This window comes from Piliocolobus tephrosceles, chromosome 8 (genome assembly GCF_002776525.5).
Source record: "Piliocolobus tephrosceles isolate RC106 chromosome 8, ASM277652v3, whole genome shotgun sequence".
Lineage (NCBI taxonomy): Eukaryota > Metazoa > Chordata > Mammalia > Primates > Cercopithecidae > Piliocolobus > Piliocolobus tephrosceles.
This window is the reverse complement of record NC_045441.1, coordinates 23,632,601-23,645,425: the sequence shown is the minus strand read 5'-3', so window position 1 is coordinate 23,645,425 and position 12,825 is coordinate 23,632,601. Positions and strand designations below refer to the sequence as shown.

At 41.9% G+C, this 12,825-nt stretch overlaps 1 protein-coding gene and 1 long non-coding RNA gene across 6 annotated transcripts in view; one reads left to right on the top strand and one right to left on the bottom strand.

The window, feature by feature from the left end:
• The window catches only part of NPSR1 (neuropeptide S receptor 1), a 239,782-nt gene extending 229,910 nt beyond the window's left edge, over window positions 1-9,872 (bottom strand). For 3 of the 5 annotated variants that reach the window (XM_023191700.2, XM_023191702.2, XM_023191701.2), the window contains exon 1: window positions 9,531-9,872. In XM_023191700.2, coding sequence (XP_023047468.1) covers window positions 9,531-9,677 — 147 coding nt within the window. In that variant the 5' untranslated portion in view covers window positions 9,678-9,872. The remainder of the gene's footprint in view (window positions 1-9,530) is intronic. The other 2 variants (XM_023191704.1, XM_023191703.1) reach the window with 2 other exon arrangements.
• LOC111526137 overlaps window positions 1-12,825 on the top strand; it is a 171,254-nt gene that overhangs the window by 74,468 nt on the left and 83,961 nt on the right. The window lies entirely within an intron of this gene.

Genomic DNA, 12,825 nt, shown 5'->3' with positions numbered 1-12,825 from the left:
AAAATTTTTGGATTATTAACTACTGTGCGAACTTATCTTCTCCGAGCCTCACTTTTATTTTCTGTAAATCAAAGAGGATAATGCCTGTCTCAGAGCTTTAGGAGTTGCCTTAGACATTACTGAGCACCAAGATTTCCTGCCTTTCCCAGCGGGAGGATTATGTTTCTCTGCTCCACTGATATCAGACGTGACCGTGAACTTACGTTGCCCAGTGAATAGTGAGTGGAAGTCATATGTGGTATTTCTGGGCAGCAGTTTATGAGAGCCAGGGCAAAGATCATTACTCTGTATCTCTCTAGCTCTTGCTCTCCTGACTTCAGTATTATGGAAGCCTATGTTGACATGGGGCTTCCATCAGCTGGTTCCCTGAGAGATTACACGGAGCCCCGTGTTAACCTGTGATGGACATGGGACATGAGTAGGAAACAAACATTAAAATATTATGGTTTTAACCCACTGAGAATATCCAGTTATTTGTTTCCTCAGCATAAGCTAGCTTAACCTGATTAATGAATGAAATAATCGATAGAAAAGACTGAATGGCCTGATAGAGTTGCATTCATTACATTATTCTAAGTTTTATTTTAGGCTGATCGTTTCTGTGTTCTTGAATACTCTGCATTTTTATCTTAACCTAGACCAAAAATCCTGAAAAGGGACTAAATACATTGGAAAGGGAATACATTTATTCTTAGCCAAAAGAATATCCTCTATCTTCATGGATTGTTCTGTGTTGCCAAGGGTTAGAGTCTACAATAATAGGTGAAAGAAGAGAAACCTGCATTTGAGCACTCGCAATATTCCCTTTCATTTTTTATTAAATTATGACTTGTGATTAATGCTCCTTGTGTGAATACTTGGGTTCAATATCTGTATGTGAATGGAATACTGAGTGCTGTGGGGATACCTTGGGTCTGATTCAGAGGCCTGGGTAAGTCATGGCTGTAGCCCAGCAGAGGAGTTTTGGCTTCTGTAAGGAACTCCAAGAATCCTTTAGACTCTGTCCAGAGGGGATGGGGAGTAGGAGTTTATTTTACATTAAGCAAAGGCCTCTCTAAAATGCAAACAGCCATGGCAGGTTAGGGGGGTTATGAGAAGAGACATTTGAGGGATGGAATTCAGCACTCTTTTACTCAGAATGGTTTTTCTGCTAATACTTGGAGTCAGTTTATCGAAGAAAGAAGTTTTGATGAGATAAAAGAGGGATGGTGGAAAAGGGGAAGAAAGAAATGTTTTTTAAAAACTGAGCATGCAAAGTCCAAGCTGAATGCCCTGGTAAGGATGAGGGCAAGCAGATAAGGCTGGGAAAAGAGAGGCGTTTGAGAGGGCAGGGAATCTTTATGAGAGTTCTTGTGAGTCTTGTCAAAGTTATGATTGCATCTGATTCCTTTTCAACCACCTACTCCTGTCTTTAGAAGGAGGAAAGAGTCCCAGGAAGTTTCTTTTTTATTTATCTTTAGCAATGCATGACTAGGCTGGGTGGGTGGAGAGTCTTTGAGAGTGGAGTGTCTGGAAAGGTGGAGAACTTGAGAAAATGGAGAGGCAGGGAAGGTGGAGAGGCCAGGAGGGTGAAGAAGCTGGATGAATGGAGAATCCAGGAGGCTGGTCTTTGAGGGGGAAAAGCATCAGTCCTCCCCCACTTCCCACCTTCTCTGGGCTCGGAGAGGATTGTTACAGGTTAGTAAGCAGAAGTCCTCCACGACTACCTCCCTTCTCCTGTCTCTCAAAACTGTTCCTCCCACATGAGAACTAGCTCCATTCCTACTTCACCATCCAGGCAGGGATGGTGGTTATTGTTCCGCACCCAGGGCAGAGATACCTGGGGCCAGAGCAGTGCTGTGATGTGTACAGGATCCCACAACATAAAACTGGCTGCCAGGTCCAGAGCCCGTGGCTCCCCCTCACATTTTGCTTGGATGTTTTAAGCTGTCAGGAAAGGATGTGATTCCTTATGCTTTTTGGAGGAGAATAAAAAAATCATCTTATTGAGCCATCATGAAAAAATGAGCAGATGGGTAGTTTTTTGAGCTGATGTTTTTAGAATGGTTTTAGTATTTTTTCATAAAATTACACAGGTGAATGGCATTGTTATTATCTGGAATGTAGAGAATCATTTGAAAAATTTAAGACCCTTTTCTATGAGGAGGGGTAGAAACTTTTACTTTCTTGGTTACTCAAAACTGTACAATCTAATCTGAATCAGTTTTTATAAGAATCTATTCAATCTCTTTGTAATCTAGATAATAACAGGACAAAATCCATGGGCAAAGCCAGCCTCTGTACCCTCCAAATGTGTAATAATGCAATGTCTGCTTGACTCTCTGTGGACCACGTTTTGAGACCTTGGCTTCAATACTGTCAATGTCATATTACACTTAGTATTTATATCAATTAGTAAAGTATTCAGCTTAGCAGTGGCTTAAACAAAGATTTAATTTTTTTTCATATAGTAAGAAATCTGAAGATATGTTGCTGCTGAACTCAATTCACTAAGATTCCCTTGGCTTTTTTTTCGTGTGGTCACAAAATGGCTGCTGCGGCTCTGTGCACTGGGTCTGAATTCAAGTCGGGGGAACATCAGAATGCCAGCCATATCTTTCTACTTTCATCAGAAAAGGAAAAACCTTGATTAGAAATCTCAGAGACTTCCAATTAAGCTTCCCAAACTGTGCTACCTTTAACTGCAAGGGAGACTAGGAGAGTGAGTACTTAGCTGGGACAGTGAGAAGGAGGTTGAAACTAAGTATTGTTTCAACAAAATGGCATCCTGGGTTACAGAAACCTGTTTTCTTTCACTGTCCCTCCTCCAGGCTCGTGTAGTGCCTGTACTCACCAATCCTATTGATGTTTCCCAAAATCCGATAGTATCATCATTATTCCTCGTCACTACTAAATAATACATAACATGGCTTGCTATGATGTCACAAATCCCTCCCAAATTATGACGCCTATAAATTCAAGCCAAATGGTTGGTGAAAAAGGATTAAGACTGTATCTACCCAAATCATTCACATGAACTTACTAAGATATTAGCAGTAAACTTGTTTTACAGATTATTTCTTGATATACTCTTTCATTCAACAAAATATTTATTGACCTTGTATGTGCTATGTGTCAGTCACGGTACTAGGGATAGTATGATCTAAAGGTGTCCCTAAATAACTGATATCTCGTCTGTGTGTGTGTGGGCGTGGGTGTCTGTTGCTGTGTATTTGTATGTGTCTGTGTGTATGTGCTCATGGCTGTGTGTGTATGCATGTGTGCATGTGCGTGTATGTAGGTGAACATACATGTCAAGAGAGGAACCATGTTGCACAGAGATTCTAAGTGCTTTAGGAGCACAAGGGTAGTGATGTGATGATGCTGGTCTACTGAATGATTCTGAAGCCTTCCCACAAGAGGAGGCAACTGAGCTTAGAGTGATATCAGAAGAAAAAGGTATGAGAAAGGCATTTCCAGAAAAGGTAAACAGGACCTTGGATCCTCAGACTGTGGTAAGACATTCAATACAACGTGGTCCAGGATGTGAAGAAAGGAGTAGAGAAGGTGATTGGGTCAGTGAAAGGCCAGTTGGCCAGGCCCAAGGATTTGGGTTTTATCTGCTAGAGGTAAGGATCAAATATTTAAAGCCATGCATTATACCCCCGACCCTGGGGGCGTTTCTCTTGCCCGTCAAGGTAACTAATTCTTGCCAATGGAACTCAGTCAAAGTCATGTGTCATTTCAGACCAAAGCCAACAAGACAAAGTTTGCCATCTCCCCTGGAAGCCACTTGTTCTAGAAGGTGTAACTACAAGTTGACCTGTTTGCTACCTACTGTGATGTGAGGGAACAATAAACCTCTGGTGTGTTAAACCACGGAGATTCAGGGTTTGGTTGTTACTATTTCAGAGCTTAACCTATCCAGACCAAAATCAGCTCAGAATCCTCTTTCTTTTCTTTCTTATGTTATTTTTACCTTATCTTAACTTTTAGGAAGTTTACACCTTTAACTTCTCTCAGACTTTAGTTTCATATCTGCTCAAATAAAAAGAATACTATTTTAAATCCCCCTAGAGCTGATGGCTAGTTCAAAGGTGATACTGTGAAATCATATTGCAAACTGTAAAGTGCTGACATGAGCAATAGATCTATCATTTTTAGGCAGCCATCAATATTGCCTAAGTGGGAAAACAAGAACCTTGATTATTCCTTACAACTTCCTCATGACCTTGGGTGATTTTGCCATCTGTGGCCTGGAAAATCTTTATACCAGAGAAGAAGCCATTTCTTTCTTTCTCCAGATAGGGCATAATTTGCTGTTTCTGCAAATAGCCTTTCACGTAGTGGGCCATTAAGTTTGCTTAGATAATAGCTAGACATAATATCAGGATGACAAAGTAAGAAATGGAATTTTTCCCTCTGTATCTTAGTCTACATTTTCATGTTCTCATTTTTTTTTTTTTTTAAGAAAAGAAACAGCTTAATTCACCACCATTGTTTGAGGACCACCTGCATATCAAAGCTGTCCTGAAGTGCTTCCACCTGCAGTGGTCTCTCTCAGCTGAAACTTCTTCCTTACAGATAATGCTGCCTCCTCACCTCTCAGTAGTTGTCTTGAGAAAAGAGTGGAATGATGAACTCCTGGAACTCTAATTATGAATAATGAACACTACTGGGGGCCACTTGCTGTTCTTTAAGGCTATGCAAGCATTCTCTCCCATTCACAACAGCTCTCTACAGAACATGCAATTATTAGCTTTGTTTGTTGGTTGAGGAAACTGAGACACCGGTGGAAGTAAAGTGCCCAAAGTCACTCCGCTAGATGGTGTGGCACTGGGATTTGACCCCAGAAGTCTGGCTCTAAAGTCTGCTCTCTGAATCCCACTGCCTCATTGAAATGATGGAGACAGCTCAAAAGCCTGAGTTTACTTGGGAGGTTTAGAGGTCCAGAGAGCTGCTCAGTTTACTTAAGAAAAATAGGGTTAGATTTCTTATCTACCTGAGTGCATGGCTTGAAACATTCTTACTTCATCAACAGGAAATTATTTCAAGGATGGCAGAATGACACTGTGAAACATGAATGGATGTGCTTCTTTCCACTTCTTTAATACACTGTCCACCAGCTCAGGCAGCCCCACTGCCCTCAGAGTGCACTCTTTACTCCATCAATGCCGACAGAGAGAAACAAATCAGCACTGGGCTTTCAAAATACCTCATCGAGGATATCTTAAACAGCTGGAATAGAAAGGGGTTTTTCTTTTGCAAGAGGGGTGACTTTTGAGCATTCAGAACAGAGAGCCTGGAATAATAATTTTGGAGGAACACTGTGAGCCACAGTATTCAACTGTAGAAACTCAAAGTGAACATACTGAGCGAGACTAATTAGAAAAGAATAAAAAATGCATGATGTAAATGCAAGACCTCTGGTTACAAATTGCAGGAGATACGTTTGGGGGTTGGAACACAAGGGATTCTGGATTCCAGGAAAGACATCACTGCCACTGTCCTGGGACCAGGGCAGGAAGGGAGAACAGCAAGCCCTGGAAAGTTGTGAGCCGTTGAGATGACAGTCACAGGTGAAAATGCCAGTACTTGATAGGTAGAAGAAGGTCTTAGAAATGAGTTATCAACCTAAATGTAGTGAAAACAAGCATGGTCTACTTAAGCTTCTTAATTTGAGCTCCCTTGCAAAAGCATAGTGTGCGATAATTGGGACATGCGTTGAGGTGAAATTTGCTTTTGTTATATTAATGGAGGAAGAGTGTGTTAAGAAAATTAACAGTAAGGCAGTGTGGCAGGGAGGGTGTACAAACAAAGGGAACAAACCGTGTCCAATCACCCTCAAGCACTTAGAAGCAACCATTTACATGTAAACAATAGTTAGACTAATCGTGTATCACTTGTAACTATCCACTGAAGGAGGCGCAATAAAAGATTGTTGTTAGGTGATATTTAGCAGTCTTAGTTCATGTTTCTCCACTCACCTATGAGTAATAAAACTAAGTTTCATTTACATTATTTGATAATTTAGGTAATTCACTAATTGAGACAGGTCTCCCTCCCAGTTACTTTTAATTAGGTTTCTCATTAAGTATCAGAGATTCAGGAAACATTCCTGGTGAATTCACCAGCAAAATTAAGGGCTTTCTGTGTGAAGAGTTTTGTGTTTGTTTTGCATTTGGACAGCCTTATATTCAGATACCTCATTTATTTTCTGATGAGCTAGTTCCCATTCCCCCTTGAAAACTTCTGGTAGAGTTTTGAAGCGTATATAATTCCTTAATGCCAAGAACTAGGTCTTGAAGAGGTGAGTTGGATGTGATCTTAAAAGTATACAAAACTGGAAACTGTGAAGGGACCCAGCATCTGAGCTGAGAATCCTGAACCCAAGACCATGTAGGGTTAGTTACACAAGGCCCATGGTAGAAGATGGGATGGGTGAACCCATCCCAGACCTCCCTGCTCATTTCCAAGAGCCTCACATGCTTAGGAAGGTGGAGCAGGTTAGAGTGGTAGGAGCAGAAGCTAGAATTCAAGGGTGGAGATCGGGGGAAGGAACAGACTCTAAGCCTGTGAAGGAAGTGCCGGTAAGATCTAGATGGTGTGTTTTGTCTCCTCTAGAAAGAGCTTTGGAGTTCAGAGGATAAGAACCAGAATGTTCTTAGTTTCCCAGAAACTAAGTCAGAAGCCCAGGTAAGTGGACTGAGCAAGACAGCTGAGACTAGGTAAGGCTGCCATGCGGTAGAGATGGATTCCCCAGGGCTGGACCAGGTACTTGATACCAGCTCATGGTGCCTCAGCTAATTCCATACCCCACCCACTGGAATCTAGAACCGATCTTGGTCTCTTTGGCTTAGAAATGGATTAGAGACAAGCTGAACATGCTTGCAGAAAGGGACCTGGGTGAGTATAGAGACCAGGCAGGGTAGGGGCTGATGGGTGGAAACTTGGTTAATGAGAGCCCCCACCCACCTCTGTCACAGGGAATACATGCTTTCTGTTGCTTATTTGACAAAATGTTGATAATTGGAAGAAAAAAAAATCACAATTTGTTTATGCAGTCAATGTTTATTGAGTATGACCAGCATAATGGTAGGTCCTGGAGAAAATATGAAACAAATATAAGGCATTCCTTTTACTCAAGGAGCTTGAGGACTGTAACACATTCATCCAACACATATGGAAACAGCAGTTTAAGACAGAGCTGCATTAAGTGGCAAGAAGAGAGGTACAGTCCGTGACACTAATGAAGCTCAGAGAGGGATGAGTCAAGGAGGGCTTCACGGAGGAAGCAACCCAAACTGAGCTTTATAGAGTGGGTAAAATTGTGATAAACAGATGAAGATGGAAGGTAGGTCTGGATGGAAAGATACACCATGGATTGTGAGAATTAAATGAGATACTTCACAGAGGTCACTTGCTAAGTGAGTCTTGCTATGACTCTTGGCACCAAGAATACCCAAAGTAAATGAGATGTATGGTTGTTGCTGTTATTTCTGTGCCGTTTACTGCTGTTGCTGTTTTTATTTTTATGCTGTTTTTCACTGCTTTTGATAAAGGCAATGGGGATTAAAGGGATACATTTGGGAGACAGTAAAGGGGGCACGGTTTCGAATTTCTTCCCTAGTATGTCAGATAAAATGAATCGCAGTGAACAAAGGCTTGCATCAAAACTATATCTGTATCAACAATGCATTAAAATTGCTTGTGCTCAAAGGGGATTGTAGAAAAAAAAGTTACACTCAGAAATGTAAGCTAAGTTCTCACAAATGCCACCACTGATCACTGTGTAACTAAAAATCACAGGGTTTTAGTCAATACACGTATCTCTCTAATAATGAATCTGAGCATTCTAAGCTCCTGGCCAGACACAATTCCTCTCTTTCTGCTTTTCTCCTTCTCCAGTGGTCCAGCCGTTTTGCTGCAAACATATCAATAGGAATCAGCTAGAGATGATGTGATTCTCTTTAGCGTCTGGCGATGATGTTGCTAGGATAGAGAGGACAAACACTCAGAGAGAGCAAGGTGGGATTAGTTCCTTTGCATATTCCAAATATCCCTGTAGGTGCTATATTCAAAAAATGGCAAATGAGATTTCAGCTGAGATTGATTCTTGCCTGAGTCTCAGAATAACCACCTTATTGCTGATTATTATTCCCTTTGCAATGGAGGACCTCTCTTCATTCTGCTTGCTGTCATATTCTGGGAATATCAAAGAGGCTGCACAGGCAGCAATACTAAGTGGAGTCCTGTGCTTCCTGGGTGCACAAAGCCTGCCAAGACAGACTCTCTGGGTCTGCAGGCTGATTTCGTAAAGGGGATTATTCAGTCAACATTAAGTAGCAACAAACTCTAATTTTACTTTCCCTGCTACATCGTGGAGCTGTGCAGCTGGGCTGTGTGTGTGCATGCATTAGGACGTGATTTGGAGGGACAGGGTTTCGCTGAAGCCAGTGGAGGAGTGGTTTGATCAGGCTCTGCTTTGCTGCATGGTCATTAGGGCCCTGGAAGTTTAAGTCTGACTCCTGGGACAGCACCCTGCTGAAAGTTTTATTCTGAATACTTGCTAAAGAAATGAACTTCCAGCAGGGAGGTGGATGTTACAGTAATGTTACCTCATTGTGTAAAAACCAAATCATTTCAAGAACATACAGAGGATTAACAACAACAGCAAAACCCAACAAAGCAACAACTAGAATCTTTGTGAAGTACTTTTTCCTTTGGTGGAAAGGACCAGTTTGAGACCTGTGAATGATTGCAATGACAAAACATACTGTTAGGCAGGGTGTGAAATAACCTGACCAGCCAGCATTCTGAGGCAAGAAACAGGAAACTGTTGTTTTCCCAAACGTGTGGTTCATTTCTGTCCACAAGATCTTGTTGCGGAATAAGAAACAATATAGTATTAGCTTAATGAAGATCCTTCCTCAGTGTGGCCCTTGGATACTTCGAAGGTGAAACTCACCAAACTCTCTGTCTTCCATTTGTTCTAGGAGGGAATTTGTTGCAAATGGTGGCATCATCAACTACCCTCAAAGAAATCTATTTCTCAGTTTTTAATGAAAAAGATCATCAAAGAAAGTGTCGTCCTTCCTGCCTTATTCAATGTTGTTTCTCATCACATCAGTCACTGTCCTGGGGATTGTGAGCTTTCCACACCTCTGGTGTTGCTAGCAAAAATCTCATAGCTGTAACCCCTACTAGAAACAGACATGTCAAGTACTGCTATAGGGTTAATTAAAAGTGCTTTCACCTTAGGAAAAGGGGAAAGTAAAAACCATCCACTCATAAATGTTACTCATGATTCACTCATTTCCAGCAGCATCAGAAAGAAAAACGCCACCTGTATTCCTAAGAAACTACAATCTAGGTCTCTGCACACTAAAGCTTGTTGCTTTAGCACTTCAGACTTTTAAAAATCCTTTTTAGTAAAGAAAATAAACAACACTCATTCACAATACTGGCTATGATTCTTTAATTGACACTCTTAAGTTCCACCAGTCTCATTATTATAAGTCAGTGTTCACAGTCGCAGGCAGGAAACTTACCTTAAAGGAGTAGTAGAAGGAGCCCCATTCCTTTCCTTCCACCACTTCAGTAAAAGTCACTGTTTCAGTGCAAGCCACTGGGGAAGAATCCAGCATCTGCCCGGTCCCATTGGAATCGAAGCTGCCCTCTGTGAAGTTGGCTGGCATGGCTCAGGCGGGGTTGAGCCTCGCGGTCCCTGCTCCTGCAGCTGAGTGAGGGAGTCCAGCTCGCCTCCTGAGAGCTGGGCAGCAGCTGCAGCTCTGCTGAACAGAGGCACAGAGCCCTGCCTGAGCCCACCTCACTGAAGAGCTCTGCCTGATGACAGGGAGGATCTACGTGCTGCTCTCTCCTTGGCAATTACCACCAGCACAGCACAACCCTCATCACCCCACAGTCCCACCCAGGGCCAGGGCCCCACCCCAAGAGCAAGGGGGAGCTCCCCATAGCCATCAACATGGCTTCCTGGATGGGACCCCTGTTCTGTTGTACTTTTCCTTACTTCCACAGTGGACCCCCACTTCTGCTCCAGCTTCAACAATACAGGAATTTGGAGTAATCAGTAGGTACATGAATTCAGGTCATGTTTCCACTTCTGAAATCAAACTATAATTATGCATTTGTTTCAGCTGAGGTTGCTTTCTGACTTAAAGCCTCACCTTGCCATCTACTCTGTCGTGTGCTCTTATTTCTGTAAGCGTAGGCAAATAGTAAGTACATTTGTATTTCACACCCGTAGTTCTATCTAGGTGTTCACAAGGCAGTTCTCAGAAAAACACGAGGTCTGTGTTTGTCCATAAGCCACAACACCTTGTGAAGTGACTGGGAGCGGCCTGGTGAAGATTCTTAGTGCCTTCAGTATATTCACCACAGTTTCTACCTAGGACCAATACTCAGGGTGAGGGTAGAAAGGAGGTAATGCAGCATCCTGGGCTCCACAGACAGGGCTAGGCAAGAATATTAAGAGCTGCCTATTTCACAAAAAACCCACAAAGTACTTTACATGTTCTTTCATTCAGTTTCCCAAACAACCTTGTGAGATAGGCAAGGATGGTCACTTTATGTTCTCCTTTATGCTAGCAGAGAGTGGCTCCAATAGGTGAAAGGACTTGCCCAAGATCCCGCAGCTGCTGATGTAAATGAGCTGATAACCCATCTCCAGAACTTCCTAGACAGTGGTGCTTTTACTGTAACAGATTGGTTTGCATCAAATCTCAAATATCTATGGGGCATGAAGGTAACATGAATGAAGGTAGCAGGCTGGGTATAAAACAATAGAAACTAAGCTGCTTATATGGTAACCAAGCATGATACCTGATTCCTCATGCTGAAAACACTCTGTGAACCAAACAGGTCCAGCCACTGGTTTATGACACTGGGAATAAGAGGTAGCGGCTTTAGTGGCCACCACTAAAGAACATAGCCCCCATGAGATCTCCTGGGAAAGCTTTATTATAAACCATCCAGCCCCAAGGAGGGCACAGTGCTCTCAATGAGAAGCCATTAAGTCTGCAATGAAGGGCAGCAAACAGAAGTGAGTTGTGCAGAAAACTGGATAAGCTGTGAGCTCTTAAGGAAAGGGTCAAAACAGGACAACAAGTCAATAGCAAAACAAGCGCAGCATATTCCAACTAACAAATAAGCATGAAAATAGGCTCGACCATATTAACAATTAAGGAAAATAACTCAAAACATTAAGAATTTTTACTTATTAGCATAGTGAAAGCTAGTGTATGGCTATCCCCAAGTGCTGACAATTGAAGGGAAATGGGTGTACATCTTTACTTCTGGTGTGAGTTAGTGGACATGGTAATTTTGAAAAGCAATTCATCGGTATTTAGTAAAGCTGGAATTACATACCCTCTAATGTATTGTTCCATTTCTAAATGCTAATAATTTTTCATCTGTATCTGAGTTACTTACATGTGCTCAATTCACAGAAATTCTTTGCACTACAAACTTAAAATGTATGAACTTTTCTGTAGGTATGCTTTACTTCAAGAAAATGTTTGTAAGACAAAAATCTGTGAAGAACTCCTGGGAGAAGGTAGAAGCTGGTTAAGTCACAGTGTGGTAGGGGCAGAGTGAGAGAAAATGGCAAATGCCATGGACAGAGAATAGGTGGGGAGAGAGAGCTTTCTGGTTGTTCTCTTTTCTCTCTGTTCATGATCCAGGTAGATCATTGTTTAACCTGTGGCCACCCAACAGAAACATTTATGTATCTGTACAAGCAGACATGCAAAACGATGACTTTGCAACTTATTAAATAAATATATCAGAAGCAACCTAAATATTCATGATGTCAAAATCAATGAATCATCCCAAACTGGAAACCACCCAAATGTTCATCAACTGGATGAATAAATTTTCATGTAGTCACACAATGAAATACTATATAGCAATGAGAAAATGATCTGCAGCCAAAAATAATATAAATGGAACTTACAAACATAATATTAAGCAAAATAATAAATATGCTTGTTTTCTTTCTTTTTTTTTTTTTTTTGAGATGGAGTCTCTCTCTGTCGCGCAGGGTGGAGTGCAGTGGCGCGATCTCAGCTCACTGCAAGCTCTGCTTCCCAGGTTCACGCCATTCTCCTGCCTCAGCCTCCTGGGTAGCTGGGACTCTGTTTTTTTTTTTTTTTTTTTTTTTTGTATTTTCAGTAGAGATGGGGTTTCACCGTGTTAGCCAGGATGGTCTCCGTCTCCTGACCTCATGATACACCCACCGCGGCCTCCCAATGTGCTGGGATTACAGGTGTGAGCCTCCGTGCCCGGCCCTTTCATTTTATGAAGTATAACTATGCTTGTATATAACACAATGGAATACTGTACAGTAGTTAAAAGAAAGTTGTGGAAAGAAAGAAGACAAACTAACATGGTATAATGATTAACTGTTTGTTGCAGCTTGACTGAGCCAAGGAGTGCCCAAATAGTTAAACATTATTCTGGGTGTGTCTGTGAGGGTAGCTCTGGATGAGATTAGCATTTGAATTGGCAGACTGAGTAAAGCAGATTGCCCTCCCTAATGTGAATGGCTCTCATCCATTCAATTAAAGGCCTGAATAAAATAAATAGGCTAATTCTGTGAAAAAGGGGCAACTCCTCCTCCTGACTACTATGAGCTGGGACATTGTTTTTTTTCTGGCTTTTGGACTTGAACTGAAACATCCATTCTTTTTGGGTCTCAAGCCTGCCATCTTTCAGACTGGAATTATACCATCGGCTCTCCTGGTTCTCAGGCCTTCATACTGGTTCTTCAGCTCTCCTGGGTCCCCACCTTGCTGCTTGAAGATCTTGGGACTTGTTAATCTGTAT